Source organism: Lagenorhynchus albirostris, chromosome 8 (genome assembly GCF_949774975.1).
Source record: "Lagenorhynchus albirostris chromosome 8, mLagAlb1.1, whole genome shotgun sequence".
Classification (NCBI taxonomy): Eukaryota; Metazoa; Chordata; class Mammalia; order Artiodactyla; family Delphinidae; genus Lagenorhynchus; species Lagenorhynchus albirostris.
This window is the reverse complement of record NC_083102.1, coordinates 11,341,726-11,359,670: the sequence shown is the minus strand read 5'-3', so window position 1 is coordinate 11,359,670 and position 17,945 is coordinate 11,341,726. Positions and strand designations below refer to the sequence as shown.

Sequence of the window (17,945 nt, the reverse complement as noted above, 5' to 3'; positions counted from 1 at the left end):
TCACACAGATCCTGCCCTGGGGTTCAGCACCCAGCGGGTGGCGGCCATGATTTTGCCGTTGCGCAGGCTGTAGATGAGCAGGTAGAGCAGTGGTGTGACGTTGGTGTAGGCCAGCGCCAGCGTGCGATCCTGCCGAGGGGAGTAGCTGGCCTTGGGCTGCATGTACGTGAAGGTGGAGCAGCCATAGTGGAGGAAGGTGACGGCCAGGTGCGAGGCACAAGTGGAGGCAGCCTTGCGCCTGCCGCGTGGGGAGCGCAGGTGGCTCAGGGCGGCGGCGATGGCGCCATGGAAGGCCAGGATGAGCAGCGAGGGCCGCAGCAGCAACACCAGGCAGGCGCCCAGCAGACGCAGCTCCTCCGCGTAGCTCTGCGTGCAGGCCAGGTGCAGCAGCGCTGTGATGTCGCCGAAGAAAGGCGCTAGCAGGTGGGAGCCGCAGAAAGGCAGGTTGAAGACGGCCACCGTGAGCCCCACGGACACCGCCAGTCCCCCGAGGCAGCAGCAGGCCAGGGCCAGCCGCGCGCACAGCCCAGGTGCCACCACAGCCGCGTAGCGCAGCGGGTGGCAGATGGCCACGTAGCGGTCATAGGCCATAGCGGCCAGCAGGAAGCACTCGGCCCCGCCCAGAGCCACAAACATCTGCATCTGAACAGTGCAGCCCAGGAAGGAGATGGGGCTGCCTCGGCCGCGGCCTGGCGAGGCCAGGTGGGCCAGGGAGCGGGGCACCACTGCCAGCATGTAGCAGAGCTCGATGGCTGACACAGGAAGAGTAGCATGGGCGGCCGGCTGGGCACTAAGGCCACGGCCACCAGGATGAGCAGGTTCCCGCTCGGGGTAGCCAGGTGCACGGCCAGCAGCAGCAGGAAGAGCATGGGCCCCAGGTGGGGAGACTCCGCGAAGCCCTGCGGGAGAAAGCCGCAGGGCATGGTGGCATTGCGGGCGCTGTCCGCGCACTGGCTGCCCAGGGGTACCTGTGGGAAAGAAATGTGGGAAGGGAGAGGTTGTGGGCTACGCTCCTCGGGTGCTGCTGGTGAAGAAAGGGCTGGGTGGAATTTAGAGGGTGGGAGGGAGTAGGGCTGCAGAGAGGGAGGTGGGTTGATGGGTCCATTGCCATCCCCCCTTCCCATGAGGGACGTCTTATTAACTTGTTGTAAACAATGGTCCAGTTTTTCCTGCCTCTGGGCTAGAATTCTTACAGGTGCTTTCTCAACATGCTGCTTCCAAAGAAACCTTGATTTTAGGCCCTTCCTTTACAGTGCATCTCTCCTGACCTCCGTCTATGGAGAATCCCCTCTCCTCAGACTCCACGTATGTCGTGGGTCCTATACAGGCACCGGTATTAGTCCACCTCAGCCTCAGCTCCCCGAGGCAGGAGCTGTGTCTTTAGGCTGTGTCTTAGCCATCATCTCATTCAGCCTCAAAATTTTAAAGAGAAAAAAAAAAAAAAAAAAGCCAGGGAGGAGCAGGATGAAGGGCTTAACTGCTCACAGAAGGTTAGGACCAGAATCTGCATTCCTGAGGCTGAATCCAGAAATTCCCACGACCCCATCTGAGGTTGGTAAAAAAGGTCACTGGCATCAGTCAGTCAGTCCATATTGATTTAGCCTTAAATAGAGACCCGAGTCTGTGCCTGGCACTGAGGCAGACACTTAGGCAGCAGGGGATGGTTAGCAGAGAGGCCTAACCGGGCACATCAGGAACAATATGTCCTAACAGTCTTATTAATACTCTGCCAGCATGAGAAAAAGTGATGTGTATCTGTTTTAACTCGCCCTTCAGAGGGAGCAGTACATTCCAGATATGCTGTCAGAACACAGTCTCTTTCTAAGCATTATCCAGTGACTCATGCAGGCAACATTTGGAGAACATTTGATAGCATGTAGGTTGGCTGCAATTGTTATAAACCTCTGGAGTCAGGGAACATGAGGTGGTAAGAAATTCAAGGCCATGCCAACTAGAGAAGGACGTTTGATTTTTCCAGTAGTTATTAATGCTATCTCTTTTTAATTTTAATTGTAAGTTCAACCATTATTTCCTCTTAGTGACTCTGAGTCACTGTCTATAATCAGTGTTGGAAGTGGAGTTTGTGCCCGTTGTTACACTACAGAGTGCAACGGCAATAAAGCTGGGCCACGGGCGACAGGTAAATTGGATGCAAGAACCAGAAAGAATGTAAAGAGCTTGGTTTTTGCTATTAATGCTCCTTTCTGAGATAGTTCTGGGGATTTCTATCTATCAGCGTCAACCTGTGCTCTCTTTTTTGTCATCCGAGGGGAATGCCTTCAAACAGATGTTTGCATTGCAATGGAGGAGGAATAGGGTGGGGTTGTGGGTGGGTCTGAGGGATGTGGAATCACTTCCCATCATTTTCCCCCCAATATTCAGCCACCTGGACAAATTTAACAAACCTGCGTTGAGTGCCTCTTCCCTGCCAGGTGTCTTAGCTGTGGGTGTGACCAAGAGAGAGAAGGCTGACTGTCCTGGAGGTTCAGACAGGACGAAGCTGTTGAAGTAACCGGCTCTCTTCGCTCTGTCTCTGCTTACCCCTCGGTCTTTTACTTCTTCCTTTTCATCTCCTTAGAGAAGCAGGGTGTTGGGGGTAGAGAAACACAGACAGTCCAGTTCTTTCGCCTTCATGCTCATGCTTCACAGAAATGGAGATGACGTGGAAGGCCGGGCAGTGGCCCCAGTAACTCTAAGCTCAAGGTATACCACGTTTACAAACAAGGCCATGGGATGCAAGCCAGACAGTTTAGTTCAATCAAAAGGAGACTGAGGAGTATTTCTACTTTGTCTAGAGTTTTTAGGAGGATTTGTCACAAACTCTAGGAATGTATGTTAGAAATGTCTTTTCCCTGGGAGGGAGAAGGGAAACAGACACTTTCACAACTTCAACAATTTGGTCTGTTCAAAACCAGGCTCCAGCCTAGTAGGAGAAGCTACAGAGGGAAAAGAAAACACCCCCTTCCTCCTCCAGCGCCAGAAGGTCTATATTCTCACTCTTCAACAGTAATAGCTAAGAGAGTATCAGGCAAATGCTCATAAGGACTGAATACATTTAACTCACTTAATCCTAGCAACAATCTGATGAGGTATGTGAACTCTTATTGTACCTATCTTACCGGTGAGGAAATTGAGGCCTAAAAGAGTTAAATGTCATGAAGCTAGTTAGCAGTAAAGCCAGGTTTTCACTCAAGCAGTTTAGTCCCTGCTAGTCCATGGTCTTATCCACTATACTGTCTTCCTTACTTATCACTCTCCTAAAAATTCTTCTCACATAAGACACAACCTCTTCCCACATCTCCTACCTTCCCCTGTCCAGAACTTACCTGTACTCTCCTAGGCATTTCTATTCTCAGATTTCCCTTTGCTGACATTTCTTCTGAGGACATGTGGATGTGAGCAGTAATACAGATCATCTAAGATAGCAAATCTAAAAATAATTTCTCCTTAGCCTTGACATTCTTCATTCCTGTTGTTACTGTTCTGACAGATCTGCTTTCCTAATTGTGTAAGGCTTCGTGGAGCACCCACAGATTAATGGCTGGCTGGTGGCCCGGGACATCTGGATGCGGCTGGAAGCCTTGCTGGGCTGGGGCCATAGATCTGGGATTTGATTTTCACTGTGTAGAATAATTAAAATTATCTGTAATAATGATGTTTTTTAATCAGTCATTTAATAGCCAATCGAAACACTTCTAAGGAGAGGTTGTGGGGAGATTTGAAAGGCAGACAGGTCAGGCTCCTCTGGGTCTTGAAGATTCCATAAAATGCTGAACTAGCTTGAAGGTCAAATGGTCCAGATCCTCATGCTATAGCAAGGGATGCCCCATAGAGGACATACAACCAGCCTGGGACCTCACCACTGTCTGTTGGCAGCAGAACTGGACTCTCAACTCCTGTTTGATGGTTCTATTTCTGCCAGAATTGTCTTCCAGAGTAGACCTGAGTCCACTGATCTAGTATTAAAATTGTTTACAAAAACACCAGAGGAGAGGTCACAGAAAAATCAGATCATTGTCCCATAGGAGGTTAAATTTAAAGTTGTACATATGCCTGAATTTCCGTAATTTGACTTAATAACCTGGCATGAGCATCTGGCCTATGAATTTATACAAATTGTTCTGAAGTCTATTTTTGTCCAGTGCTTTTTTTTAAGGGAAAACACACACCATGCATTCAAAAGATTTTTCCTTTTTCTTTTCCTTAATCCTCAGTGAGGTAGAAAGGCTCCCCACAGCCTAAATTTTTGCTTTGTTATTTGATGGGTGCTTGATTTGGGTTGGGGACAAGCTAATTAACACTTCGGAAACCTTGCCTCCTCACTGTTGAATGGGGGTGGTAACAAAGGAGGGAGGTGTGAGTGTTCCGTGAGACAGCATGCAAAAACTAGCACAAAACCCCACACAGAGCAGGTGCACAACAAGACTAAAAAGTATTCTCATCTCTGTCCTTCATGCCTTGACAGGCTTAGATTGTATTTCTTCTGAATATTCATCTTTCCACCGTGAAAATCTCCTCACCCCTTGATGGTGTCTCTTCAGGTGCCTTTTCCGTCTTTCTGGGATCCAGGAAACAAAGGTATACATAGTACTCTGGATTTAGGGAAGAATACTTTTCTCATGGGGAGAAAAGTAGAGATAGACATAAATAAGTCTATCTCTATCTTTGATCATTATCATTACCATCATCTTTCTCCCCCCACCTCTCTATCTTTCAACTTTTTTTTTCTCTTTGGTTTCCTGTCATCTTTATAAGACTGTACAGACTATGGAAGAAGACATCTATGAATTCAAATCCTGGCTCAACCACTTACTAGCCACATTACCTGTGGGTAATGTACTCAATTCCCCTGATCCTCAGTCTCTTTACATCTAAGTGGAGATAACGGTATCTAATTCATAGGCACTCTACAAAGGAAGCTCACAGCACAGTGCTGGGCACAAAGCGGACAGGAAGAGATGGTTATTAATCACATCATGTTATAACCCAACTTCTGCAGTATGATGTCAGCCTTTGGGCTCCACCTGCAGAGCAGCTGACAACTGTAATTACTATAATGACTCCTTTTCCTATGTCATGAGCCTTTTCCTTGGTTTATGACAGATAACTTGAAACTCAATTAACATATATTTGCATTATTATATATTTCAAATTTAGATGTGTGTTCTGAAATAAAATCCCTTGAATTAAAAAACTCATTTACCTTTTTCTTGCTTTGTCACGCAAAATTACATCTTTTAGTGTTTTTTTTTTTTTTCCTCATCAGTTTGGTAATTTCTTTACTCCAAGGAGCTAAATATCATCTTTGGTTGTAAAGATTTCACTGTGCTCCTTCTTCCAACCGTTTATAATCTCAGCCTCAACCCTGAGACAACCCTGGGACGTGAGCCTCTTTTCTGGCATGATGTTTCTGTCTTGTGAACCAGTTTCTCTTACATGATAAAGCGGTCTACTGAGTCCGCATGACTAAATTTGGTAAGATAGCTTGTCAAAGCTTTTGAAAGTCTAAATAAAAGAAGTCCTTGCTAGTTTCTTGTTGGCATCTTTATCCCCTAAAAGCATTTAAGTAGATTTAATAGGGAATGTTTTCCTTACACAAACATTCTTGCTTTTCTCCTTTTACAGCATTTTCTGAAGTATTTGTTGATCCTACATGTTATAAAAATGAGATGCCCTTGATATTTCTGTGTCTGCTCTGGAGCCCTTCTTAAAATGATGGTTACAATTCTGAATCTTTTAGTTCTCTAGCTCTGGGTCGATATGTTACCTTGGGTTTTGCATTTTGGCCAACATTTTCTCCTCAGTTTCCTGACGATTCAGAGTTACATGACAATATGTGCACTTGTGTTAAGAGATCCCTGAATAGTTGCCACTGTTAGTTCTCTTTTCTCCAGAAATCAATTGTGGGATTAAAACTTTGAGTAAAGTGTCATTTCAGGTGCGCTGGTCTCTTTTATTTCCATCTGGAGAGGACATTTGAACCATACAAATCTAGGAGTCCTGCTGATTTTAGAGCTGGCTCTCTGCCTTTAATGCTTTTAAAGAAACTCTGCTTGAACAAAGCAGCACCCATTTAAACTAATATCTCTGACCCAGGCTTCCGCCAGAGGAAGAAGGATATGCTTCAAACATGAGCCCTTTAATCTTCAACATCAAAATTGTCCGGCAAAGAGACTGTCCCAATTCTGGAATTGTGAAGGTCAACTTTATCACACATAAATGCATGATCATTGTGCTGTTACATATTTTTTAAAGTATTCTAGGCCTGAGGGTCAGTTACTTTGTCTACTTGAATAAATATTTGCAGTTTTGCTCTATAAAAAATCTAATTTGGGACTTCCCTGGTGGTGCAGAGGTTAAGAGTTCGCCTGCTGGTGCAGGGGACATGGTTTCGATCCCTGGTCCAGAAGATCCCACATGCCATGGGGCAGCTAGGCCCGTGCACCACAACTACTGAGCCTGAGCTCTAGAGCCTGTGTGCCACAACTACTGAGCCCTCGTGCTGCAACTACCGAAGCCCGTGCATCTAGAGCTCGTGCTCCGCAACAAGGGAAGCCACCGCAGTGAGAAGGCTGCGCGCCGCAATGACGAGCGGCCCCGCTCGCCGCGGCTAGAGGAAGCTGGCACAGGGCAGCGAAGGCCCGACACAGACACAAAAGATCTAATTTGTTCTTAAAATTTATTTAAAAAATCAGCTGTCGTTTTCCATGAATTTGGTTTTAGTAGGTTTGAGGATACTTTTAATTTCACTTCGTCTTATGCTACAAAATAGAGAATTCCCTCAAAAGCCCAGAAGCCTCTGTTTCTTATTGGCCACAGACTGAGAGTTGGAACTAAGTAATGGGGCAAAGCAGCTGCATGGATGAGGAAATCAAGGCTACCTCAGTTCTGTCAGGGTATTTTCATGATTCATTAAAATGGGAAAAAAAAACATGGTTAAGGAAAAAATGTTGATTTCTTCGGCCAGCCACCTTTCAGGAGAGAGAGCTTCTGATATCTTTGGAATATTGTCTCAGAAAGCCATGGGCGCCTCGGAAAACCTATCATCTGCAAGAGTCATGTGCATAATTTTGGCTTCAGGACCTTTTCCAATAGAACACTCCCCCTACCATCCTACTGCTTACCCCTGAGTTTCTAGAAGAGACTCCTGCGGTTGCTGAGAAAGAGGAACAAATTACTAGATGAAATAAGATGGAATGCACAGGATTCAGCCTGCCCAAGTGTGGGCTCTGATGGGGGACTGGGTCTTCTTCAAGGGAAGCCCTGTGGCCGGTGTCTGGGGCCTAGGGATTTAGTGCTTTGTCCAGGATGGGAGGCATACAAGGAGCTTTTCCTGTCATGGTATCATCAGTGGTCAAATTTTTGTGTCCCATGGGTAGGATGATAATCATAGGTAACACCTTTTTGAATACTTTCTTTTCTGCCTCTGAGAGTTGAAGAATTCATATTTTCTTCAATTCTGTTCTTACATATTATTCTAAAGAAACAAGATATCATTGGATGCCTCTCGCCATGAAAACTTCTGTTCATTTGAGAAGACAGAACTCTCCCATTTTTAGATGAGAAAGCTGAGGCAGAAGAGATGCATTGGGGCAAAGTCATTCAATAAAAATAGAAGCAGAACCTAACAGTCCTGGCATTTGTAGCTGCCTCGTGTTTCTCAAGCCCAGCCCTACCTCAGTGCACCCAAGATTGAAGGGTTCCACGGGTTACAGCACCTTGAACACCGGGTGCTCCATGGTTTCTTGCTGTGAGGCACCAGATCTGATCTAAGGAGGGTGGTCTTTCTCTCACCAGCAGTTATCTCTTTTGGGTAAACCTACTCGGGAAGTATTTTTATTTCCTTATTTTCATACTCTGCTCTCGATGTTTCCCTCTCTTCCTCTGCCCTCCTACCCCACAGCCTGGGCTCAGAGACAAGGGTGACTTGGAGATGGGTGGAGAGGAGGTTCAGATCATGGTGACTGGAGATTAGAGAGATCACAGGCAAAATGAAAAACAGCAGACTCTAGAGCTGCAGTGGGCAGGGGTAGAGGAGAAGGGCTTGAAAGGAGAAGAATGAGGGATGGAGACGCTGGAGAGGGGCGAACGCCTGGAGGGGATTTCCCACAGCAGTTTCTGATTCGCTGTGTCTGGTCGGTACAATAACCTTAGCCTGCTTTATATCCCTGGAGAGTTGGGAGGATGGGGAGGAGAAGGTTATACTAGTCCCTTCCAGAGGGAGGGCAAGAGAAAAAGCATCCTGTGATTAATTCTCTCATCATAAAATCCCTCCTCAAGGTTGGAGACCTAGGAGGGCTTGGCACACGTGCAGTGACTTTGCAGCTGTCCAGAGAGAAACAACTCCCTATTTCATGCTGACCACCTGCCGAGTTCTCTCTGCCCCACTGGTGCCACAGTCTTTCCCTAGAGTGTTCCATACTCCTCTGTCATCACAGCAGTTCTCATCTGTGCATGTGGTAGTTCTAGAACCCGTGGAGAAGGATCAGGTACCTGATAGGTCTAAGCTGTGTTAGTTTGTCCCATGTCTAGAGCAGGAAGCTAGCTGGATGTTGTGAGGCATGAATGAATTGTCTTTAACTCTCACATGTGTCCAAGGACCCCAGAAACTGCACTAGGAAGCTTCCACCACGGGATACTCCTGACAACTCTGGCAGGTCCCTCTAAGTTTGAGAGCTGAAGACTTGCTCTTGATTTCCCGGTTATTATCCTGCCTGTCCACCTGTGTATATGCACCAGAATCCCAGGACTGTAGAGGTCATTTGCTCCAGTTCATTTACTCGTTCACTCATACTTTGATGTAATTATTCAACACATGATGCTTTTTGAGTACCTACTATGTGCCAGCCTTTGATCTAAGTACTGGGGTATAGATCAAGGAGCAAAACAGACAAAAATGTCTGTCTTCATGAAGCTTACATTCCAGGGAGAAGAGATAGACAATAGCCAAATTAGGTAAATTATATGGCATATTTGAAAGTAAGTCCAATGGAGAAAAATAAAGGAGGATAGGAAATGTGAGGGGGTGACATGCAATTTTAAATAGGATGTTTGAGGAAGGCTTTAGTGGAAAGGAGACATTTGATGCAAAATTTGAAGGAGGTAAAGAAGTGAATCGTGTGGCTACCTGGGGGAAGAACGTTCAAAGCAGAATTAGGCAGAGATCCTGAATGGAGAGCAGGTCAGGTGTGCCTGAGGCACAGGCAGGGAGCGCAGTGTGGCTGCGGTGGAGTGAGGACAGACTAGAGGCAGATGAGGTCAAGAAGGCTGTGCACAGCCAGTAAGAGGTGCCTTGCAGGCGATTGTGAGAGACCGGCTGAAAGACTGAAACGATGTAAGGAAGGTCAGTCTGGTTGCTGTGTTGAGAATAGACTGTAGCGGGGCAGGGTGGAAGCAGAAATCAGCAATGCAGTAATCCAGGTGAGGGAGTATGTGATCTAGATGAGAATAGCAATAGAAGTGGGGAGACATGGTTGGGTTGTGAATGCATTTGACTTATTATTTCTTTTTTAAAAATACATTTTAAATGTAGAGCCAGCAGAATTTCCTGATGGGTTGGATATGGGATGTGAAAGAAAGAGAGAGGCCAGAATGATTTTTTACCTGAGCAACAGGAAGAATAGAGGTATCATTACCTGAGATGAGGAAGGCCTCAGATGGAGCAAGTTTGGGAAGAAAGAGTGGTCAGAAGTTCAATGTGGGGCATATTAAGTTTGAGATGTCTGTTGGATGTCCAAGGGGATCTGTTTAATTGACATACAATCTGCAGTTCACAGAAGTTCAAGTTAGAGGTGTAAATTTGAAGTCATCAATTATAGGTGATACTTTAAGTTATGAAACTGGGTGAGATCGTTATAGGAATGAGTATAGTTAGAGAAAAGAAAGGGTCCCAAAACTGATTGCAGGGGTTCTCCAAAATTAGGGCTTTAGGAAGATGAAAAGAAACCAGAAAGGGAGAACATGCGGGGAGTCTATAGCCTCCATTTTTCAGCTCGGTAAACCATATAATTGTGTCTGCCTATCACCAAATTTGCACATCTCCATCATGGAATATTTACATGGAGAATGATTCCATGATATAGTAGGATGACTTCCCCCATTGATAACAAACGATTATTTCAATCCCTACATAATTCTTCTGTTAAAGGTAATGTGGAGGGTTGAATGGTGTTCTTACAGGGAGCAGTGGACCTTTGTCTTCCCTTTTCCCCTTCTTCATAAAGTGTAAGGAGTTATACCAGAGGCTGGAAGTGAGGGCAGAACCCAAACCCCATGGTGAAGGAAAGAGTTGGAAACAAAAACTTCTGGGTTCTAAAATTGTAGATTTCTTTCCCCAATTTTTTTTTCTCTGTATACTTTAGGAAGTAATATACTTTGTCTGAGCCTTAGTTCACATGATTAAATATAAGAATGATAATACAACCTGTGTCTAATTAGCAGATTTTGTTTTGACATTTTATTTTTAACAGTTTTATTGAAGTATAATTGAAATACAAAGAAAACTGTACACATTTAATTTGTTCAGTGTGATGTGTTTGGACGTATGCAAACATCCATGATACCATCACCATAATTAAGGGAATAGACATAACACAACACCTCCCAGAAGTTTCTTTGGGTCTCTCTTGCTCTCTCTCTCCCTCTTTTTATTTTTGGTGGCAAGGACATTTAACATGAGGTCTACCCTCTTAACCTCTTAACAGATTTTGAATACAGTGTTGTTATCTATAGGCATGATGTTGTACAACAGATCTCTAGTATTTACTCACCAAGCATAACTGAAATTTTTACCCTTTGAATAACAACTCCCCATTTTCCCCATCCCTCAGTCCATGGCAACCACTATTGTATTCCCTCCTTCTGTGAGTTAGACTACTTTAGATTTTTCATATATGTGGAATTAAACAAACTGATATTTCTCCCATCTTACAGAAGATCTTTCTTGGTCCTATTTTTTCATCTAGTTACCATTTTTGTGCACTTGGAGAAAATCCTTAGGAGAGTTGTGTGCAGTTGCTCTCTATACTTCCTCTCCTCTTATTCTTTATAAAAATAGCACTTCATTGAAAAAGCAACAACAAAATAACAGCTTACTGAGGTATGATTGACATGTAAAATGCTGTTTGGAGATTTTAAATGAGATCTTACTTATGAAAACTTTTATAAAACCTAAAGTACTCCATAAATGTCACTTATAATTATTATTATGTTGAAGAGCCTTGATCAACATATTTTCCAAACAGAACTCCATCCTGCCTTTCCCTGGCACTGAGTTTCAGCATGTAGAGTACACTCCCATTCTCATTCTTTTTATGCCCATAGTTTCCCTGTAAAGTGAGAAGCAGTTGGGAAGGGACTCAGTCTAGACAGGCCTCCTTAGTGGTCAGGACTCACGGATGTGACGATACCGTTCACGAACAGCAGTGTATCAAGGTTCAGAATTTTGGGAATGGTGCCAAGAGGATCTTGGACATAATTTACAGGATGTATAAGCCCTGACCTAAAGCAAAATTTACCAGTGACAGGAGTTTAGAGTTTTATACATAACATTTTCTTTGGCTGGAGTCTGGCTTTATTTAAAGAGTTGTGTCAACACAGGGATTGTCTGCTTGGGCCCAGGGATTCCTCAGAGTGTTGGTGCCTCTGTCGCCTCTTGGAAGGTTGGGATGAGTTTTCTCAGACTCAGAATTATGTGGGATCTGTGTTTGAACAAAGACTGGAAATACTTACATCATCTCTACATTCCTCAGCCATTTGTCACCAGATTGCAAATCCCTGCTTCTAGCGAGAAAAGATACTGCTGCTCTCTGACTTCAGCAGAGAAGAGGTCAGTCAGGTTATTGAGTTTGATGAATATCTATGGCCCTAAGGAGGAAAAGTTAATTTCTTTGCGGGTTTTGCATAATTTTTGGGGTAAATTTATAGAAATACAGGTGATAGGAAAAGAGCAATAAACTTAAAGTATCAAAAATAAGTGCAATTATAATGCTACATAAAGAAATCAAGAGCACAGAAAAGAAACAAAACATCATAAACAAAACCTTATTATCTGGCGATTCTAGGAAGACAGACAAACTTCTGGAATTTTCACCATGGAAAAGTGAGAAAAGATACAAATGAATTAAAAAACGAAAAGGTAGAAGTTAAAATAGATATAGTAGAGATTAAAAATAATAAAATAATATTATTAAATAATATTTATGGATGCAGGTGACACATATCTGAAAATAAAAGCCTAATTGGCCCAAGAAGAAATAGAAAATTTGTATAGAATTGTGATCATTAATGACCTAGAGCTGCTACTGAAAATATAACCCCTCTGCCCTTCTCACTACTCTGATGGAAAATACTTTTATTGATGGACTTTACCAAACTTTCAAGATGAATATAAATATAATAATAAATATAAATAAAATAGAATCTAAATGTACTATAAAGTATATAATCCACATATGTTTTTCCAGAAAATGAAAGAAAGCAAGAAAAATTGCCCAACTCATTTTATGACATTTGCATAACCTAGATTTAAAATAATTCTTATTAGTATATTATGTAAAACATATACACTAATTTTACAGATGAAAACATTTAAAAATATTATCCAAGGAAATTTAACATTTTTTTAAAAAACAACATATTTTTACCAAGGGACAATTTTCCCAGGAATACACAGATGATTCAACCTCAGAAAAATCTATAAATTCACTCTCATGTTGGTTGACTAAAGGAAAACAGAGTTATCTCAATATACATGAAAAAAACCATGAGAATTCTTAGAAAGCTAGAACTAGAGAGGAACTTCATAACCTAATAAAAAGTACATATAAAAATTCTACAACAAATGTGGTATTTAATGGAATCTGAGGCACTTCTTCTAAAATCAGGAGCAAGATACATACTATAAATGATACTTCACAGTACTTACAATTCTAGCCAATACGAAAGGAATGAAAATAATAATTGATATGGAGGAGAATATAATTATTTGCTGACGATATGATCAGTTACATTTAAAATCCGAGAAAATTAATAGGCAAATGAGTCACACCAATAAGAAAGTTCAGCAAGATTTCCTAATATAAGATTTACATATAAAAGTAAATAAATGTTTTCTAAACCAGCAGTAATCAATTAGAAAATATCATAAAAAATAAGATACCATTACAGTAGCAACACATTATAAAATATATAGGAATTAATTTAACAAAATGTACAAGAGCTTTGTAAAGAAAAATATATAAGACTCTAGTAAAGGACAAGAAAGGAAATCTAAATAAAGGTAGAAACCATATTCATGAATGGGTCATTAAAAATGCCTTTTTTCCTTGTAAAAATGTCACCTTTTCCAAGTTTGAGATATATTAAATGCATTTCCAATAATAATTATGATAGGAAACATGAGGCAAATTAGTATATTGGTTTAAATATACATATAGAAAAATAAAGACCCTAAAATAACTAATAAAAATGTAAAATTTTAAACATTTTTTCAAAGAGGAAAGAGTAAAGAGGATGAGTAACCCTCCAGATATTGACATGCTGCAAAGCATCAATTAGTAAAACACATTGATATACATTTGTATAAGAAAAAAAATGGGCATTTGGTAAAAGATTGACACCTCAGAAACACACCCATAAATTCAGGTGAACTTGGTAAAAAAAATTGATGGATTTGAGTACATTAAATATAACTATTTTGGTTAACAAAGGACAACCAACATAAGTAGAAATAATAGTCCAGGAAGCGATACTTGTATCATCAATAATAAAAAAATGTATGGAGTTATTTAAGGAAATATCACTAATTAATTTTAAGAAAACAAAAGTGGACAAAGGATGTGATCAAGCTGTTCAAGAAGAGGAATTTGAATGAACAAGAAGTCATTGAAGAGATTGTCAGCATTGCTTTCAGCCAGGGAGAATAGCATTAAAATAGCCATGCAATCCCTCTTTTTTCTTTCTCCGTCATCACTGCTATGACTTGGATACTTGGCCTTCATTTGTTTTTCTTTTTTTAACATTTTTATTGGCGTATAATTGCTTTATAATGGTGTGTTAGTTTCTGCTTTATAACAAAGTGAATCAGTTGTTCATATACATATACCCCCATATCTCTTCCCTCCCACCCTTCTTAGCTGGTCACAAAGCACCGAGCTGATTTTCCTGTGCTATGCGACTGCTTCCCACTAGCTATATATTATATATTTGGTAGTGTATATATGTCCATATATACACTACCATTCTCTCACTTTCTCCCAGCTTACCTTTTCCCCTCCCTGTGTCCTCAAGTCCATTCTCTAGTAGGTCTGCATCTTTATTCCTGTCTTGCCCCTAGGTTCTTCATGATCTTTTTAAAAAATTTTTTTAGATTCCATATATATGTGTTAGCATGTGGTATTTGTTTTTCTCTTTCTGACTTACTTCACTCTGTATGACAGACTCTAGGTCCATCCACCTCACTACAAATAACTCAATTTCATTTCTTTTTATGGCTGAGTAATATTCCATTGTATATATGTACCACTTCTTCTTTATCCATTCATCTGTCGATGGACACTTAGGTTGCTTCCATGTCCTGGCTATTGTAAATAGAGCTGCAGTGAACATTGTCGTACGTGACTCTTTTTGAATTATGGTTTTCTCAGGATATATGCCCAGTAGTGGGATTGCTGGGTCCTATGGTAGTTCTATTTTTAGTTTTTTAAGGAACGTCCCTACTGTTCTCCGTAGTGGCTGTATCAATTTACATTCCCACGAACAGTGTATGAGGGTTACCTTTTCTCCACACCCTCTCTAGCATTTATTGTTTCTAGATTTTTTGATGATGGCCATTTTGACCGATGTGAGATGATACCACATTGTAGTGGGTTTTTGTTTGTTTGTTTTTTGCGGTACGCGGGCCTCTCACTGTTGTGGCCTCTCCCATTGTGGAGCACAGGCTCCGGACACACAGGCTCAGTGGCCGTTGCTCACGGGCCTAGCCACTCTGCGGTATGTGGGATCTTCCCGGACCGGGGCACGAACCTGTGTCCCCTGTATTGGCAGGCGGACTCTCAACCACTGCACCACCAGGGAAGCCCCGCATTGTAGTTTTGATTTGCATTTCTCTAATGATGAATGATGTTGAGCATTCTTTCATGTGTTTGTTGGCAATCTGTATATCTTCTTTGGAGAAATGTCTGTTTAGGTCTTCTGCCCATTTTTGGATTACGTGTCTTTTTGATATTGAGCTGCATGAGCTGCTTGTAAATTTTGGAGATTAATCCTTTGTCAGTTGCTTCATTTGCAAATATTTTCTCCCATTCTGAGGGTTGTCTTTTGGTCTTGTTTATGGTTTCCTTTGCTGTGCAAAAGCTTTGAAGTTTCATTAGGTCCCCTTGTTTATTTTTGTTTTTATTTCCATTTCTCTAGGAGGTGGGTCAAAAAGGATCTTGCTGTGATTTATGTCATCCAGTGGTCTGCCTATGTTTTCCTCTCAGAGTTTGATAGTGACTGGCATTACATTTAGGTCGTTAATCAATTTTGAGGAGTTGTGTGTGGTGTTAGGGAGTGTTCTAATTTCATTCTTTTCAATATAGCTGTCCAGTTTTCCCAGCACCACTTACTGAAGAAGCTGTCTTTTCTCCATTTTGTATTCTTGTCTCCTTTATCAAAGATAAGGTGACCATATGTGCATGGGTTTATCTCTGGGCTTTCTATCCTGTTCCATTGACCTATATTTCTGTTTTTGTGCCAGTACCATACTGTCTTGATTACTGTAGCTTTGTAGTATAGTCTGAAGTACAGGAGCCTGATTCCTCCAGCTCCATTTTTTTTTTTAACATCTTTATTGGGGTATAATTGCTTTACAATGGTGTGTTAGTTTCTGCTTTATAACAAAGTGAATCAGTTATACATATACATATGTTCCCATATCTCTTCCCTCTTGCGTCTCCCTCCCTCCCACCCTCCCTATCCCACCCCTCCAGGCTGTCACAAAGCACCGAGCCAATATCCCTGTGCCATGCGGCTGCTTCCCACTAGCTATCTACCTTACTACGTTTGTTAGTGTGTATATGTCCATGACTCTCTCTCGCCCCGTCACAGCTCACCCTTCCCCCTCCCCATAACCTCAAGTCCGTTCTCTGTGAGGTCTGCGTCTTTATTCCTGTCTTACCCCTAGGTTCTTCATGACATTTTCTTTTTTCTTAAATTCCATATATATGTGTTAGCATACGGTATTTGTCTTTTTCTTTTTGACTTACTTCACTGTGTATGACAGACTCTAGGTCTATCCACCTCATTACAAATAGCTCAATTTCGTTTCTTTTTATGGCTGAGTAATATTCCATCGTATATATGTGCCACAGCTTCTTTATCCATTCATCCGATGATGGGCACTTAGGTTGTTTCCATCTCCGGGCTATTGTAAATAGAGCTGCAATGAACATTTTGGTACATGACTCTTTTTGAATTTCGGTTTTCTCAGGGTATATGCCCAGTAGTGGGATTGCTGGGTCATATGGTAGTTGTATTTGTAGTTTTTTAAGGAACCTCCATACTGTTCTCCATAGTGGCTGAACCAATTCACATTCCCACCAGCAGTGCAAGAGTGTTCCCTTTTCTCCACACCCTCTCTAGCATTTATTGTTTCTAGATTTTTTGATGATGGCCATTCTGACTGGTGTGAGATGATATCTCATTGTAGTTTTGATTTGCATTTCTCTAATGATTAATGATGTTGAGCATTCTTTCATGTGTTTGTTGGCAGTCTGTATATCTTCTTTGGAGAAATGTCTATTTAGGTCTTCTGCCCATTTTTGGATTGGGTTGTTTGTTTTTTTGTTATTGAGCTGCATGAGCTGCTTGTAAATTTTGGAGATTAATCCTTTGTCGGTTGCTTCATTTGCAAATATTTTCTCCCATTCTGAGGGTTGTCTTTTGGTCTTGTTTATGGTTTCCTTTGCTGTGCAAAAGCTCTGAAGTTTCATTAGGTCCCATTTGCTTATTTTTGTTTTTATTTCCATTTCTCTAGGAGGTGGGTCAAAAAGGATCTTGCTGTGATTTATGTCATAGAGTGTTCTGCCTATGTTTTCCTCTAAGAGTTTGATAGTTTCTGGCCTTACATTTAGGTCTTTAATCCATTTTGAGCTTATTTTTGTGTATGGTGTTAGGGAGTGATCTAATCTCATACTTTTACATGTACCTGTCCAGTTTTCCCAGCACCACTTATTGAAGAGGCTGTCCTTTCTCCACTGTACATTCCTGCCACCTTTATCAAAGATAAGGTGTCCATATGTGCATGGGTTTATCTCTGGGCTTTCTATCCTGTTCCATTGATCTATCTTCCTGTTTTTGTGCCAGTACCATACCATCTTGATAACTGTAGCTTTGTAGTATAGTCTGAAGTCAGGGAGCCTGATTCTTCCAGTTCCTTTTTTCATTCTCAAGATTGCTTTGGCTATTCGAGGTCTTTTGTGTTTCCATACAAATTGTGAAATATTTTGTTCTAGTTCTATGAAAAATGCCAGTGGTAGTTTGATGGGGATTGCATTGAATCTGTAGATTGCTTTGGGTAGTAGAGTCATTTTCACAATGTTGATTCTTCCAATCCAAGAACATGGTATATCTCTCCATCTATTTGTATCATCTTTAATTTCTTTCATCAGTGTCTTATAATTTTTTGCATACAGGTCTTTTGTCTCCTTAGGTAGGTTTATTCCTAGGTATTTTATTCTTTTTGTTACAATGGTAAATGGGAGTATTTTCTTAATTTCACTTTCAGATTTTTCATCATTAGTGTATAGGAATGCAAGAGATTTCTGTGCATTAACTTTGTATCCTGCTACTTTACTAAATTCATCGATTAGCACTAGTAGTTTCCTGGTAGCATCTTTAGGATTCTCTATGTATAGTATCATGTCATCTGCAGACAGTGACAGCTTTACTTCTTCTTCTCCAATTTG

The 17,945-nt window shown here is 41.6% G+C and overlaps 1 protein-coding gene across 1 annotated transcript; it reads right to left on the bottom strand.

Annotated features, from left to right (window-relative positions):
- LOC132524086 (olfactory receptor 10AC1-like) lies at positions 1-926 on the bottom strand. The gene is given in 2 exon segments (XM_060155929.1): positions 1-752; positions 755-926. Coding segments are annotated over 2 exon segments (921 nt in total). The 5' UTR covers positions 924-926.
- Positions 927-17,945: the final 17,019 nt, after the last annotated feature.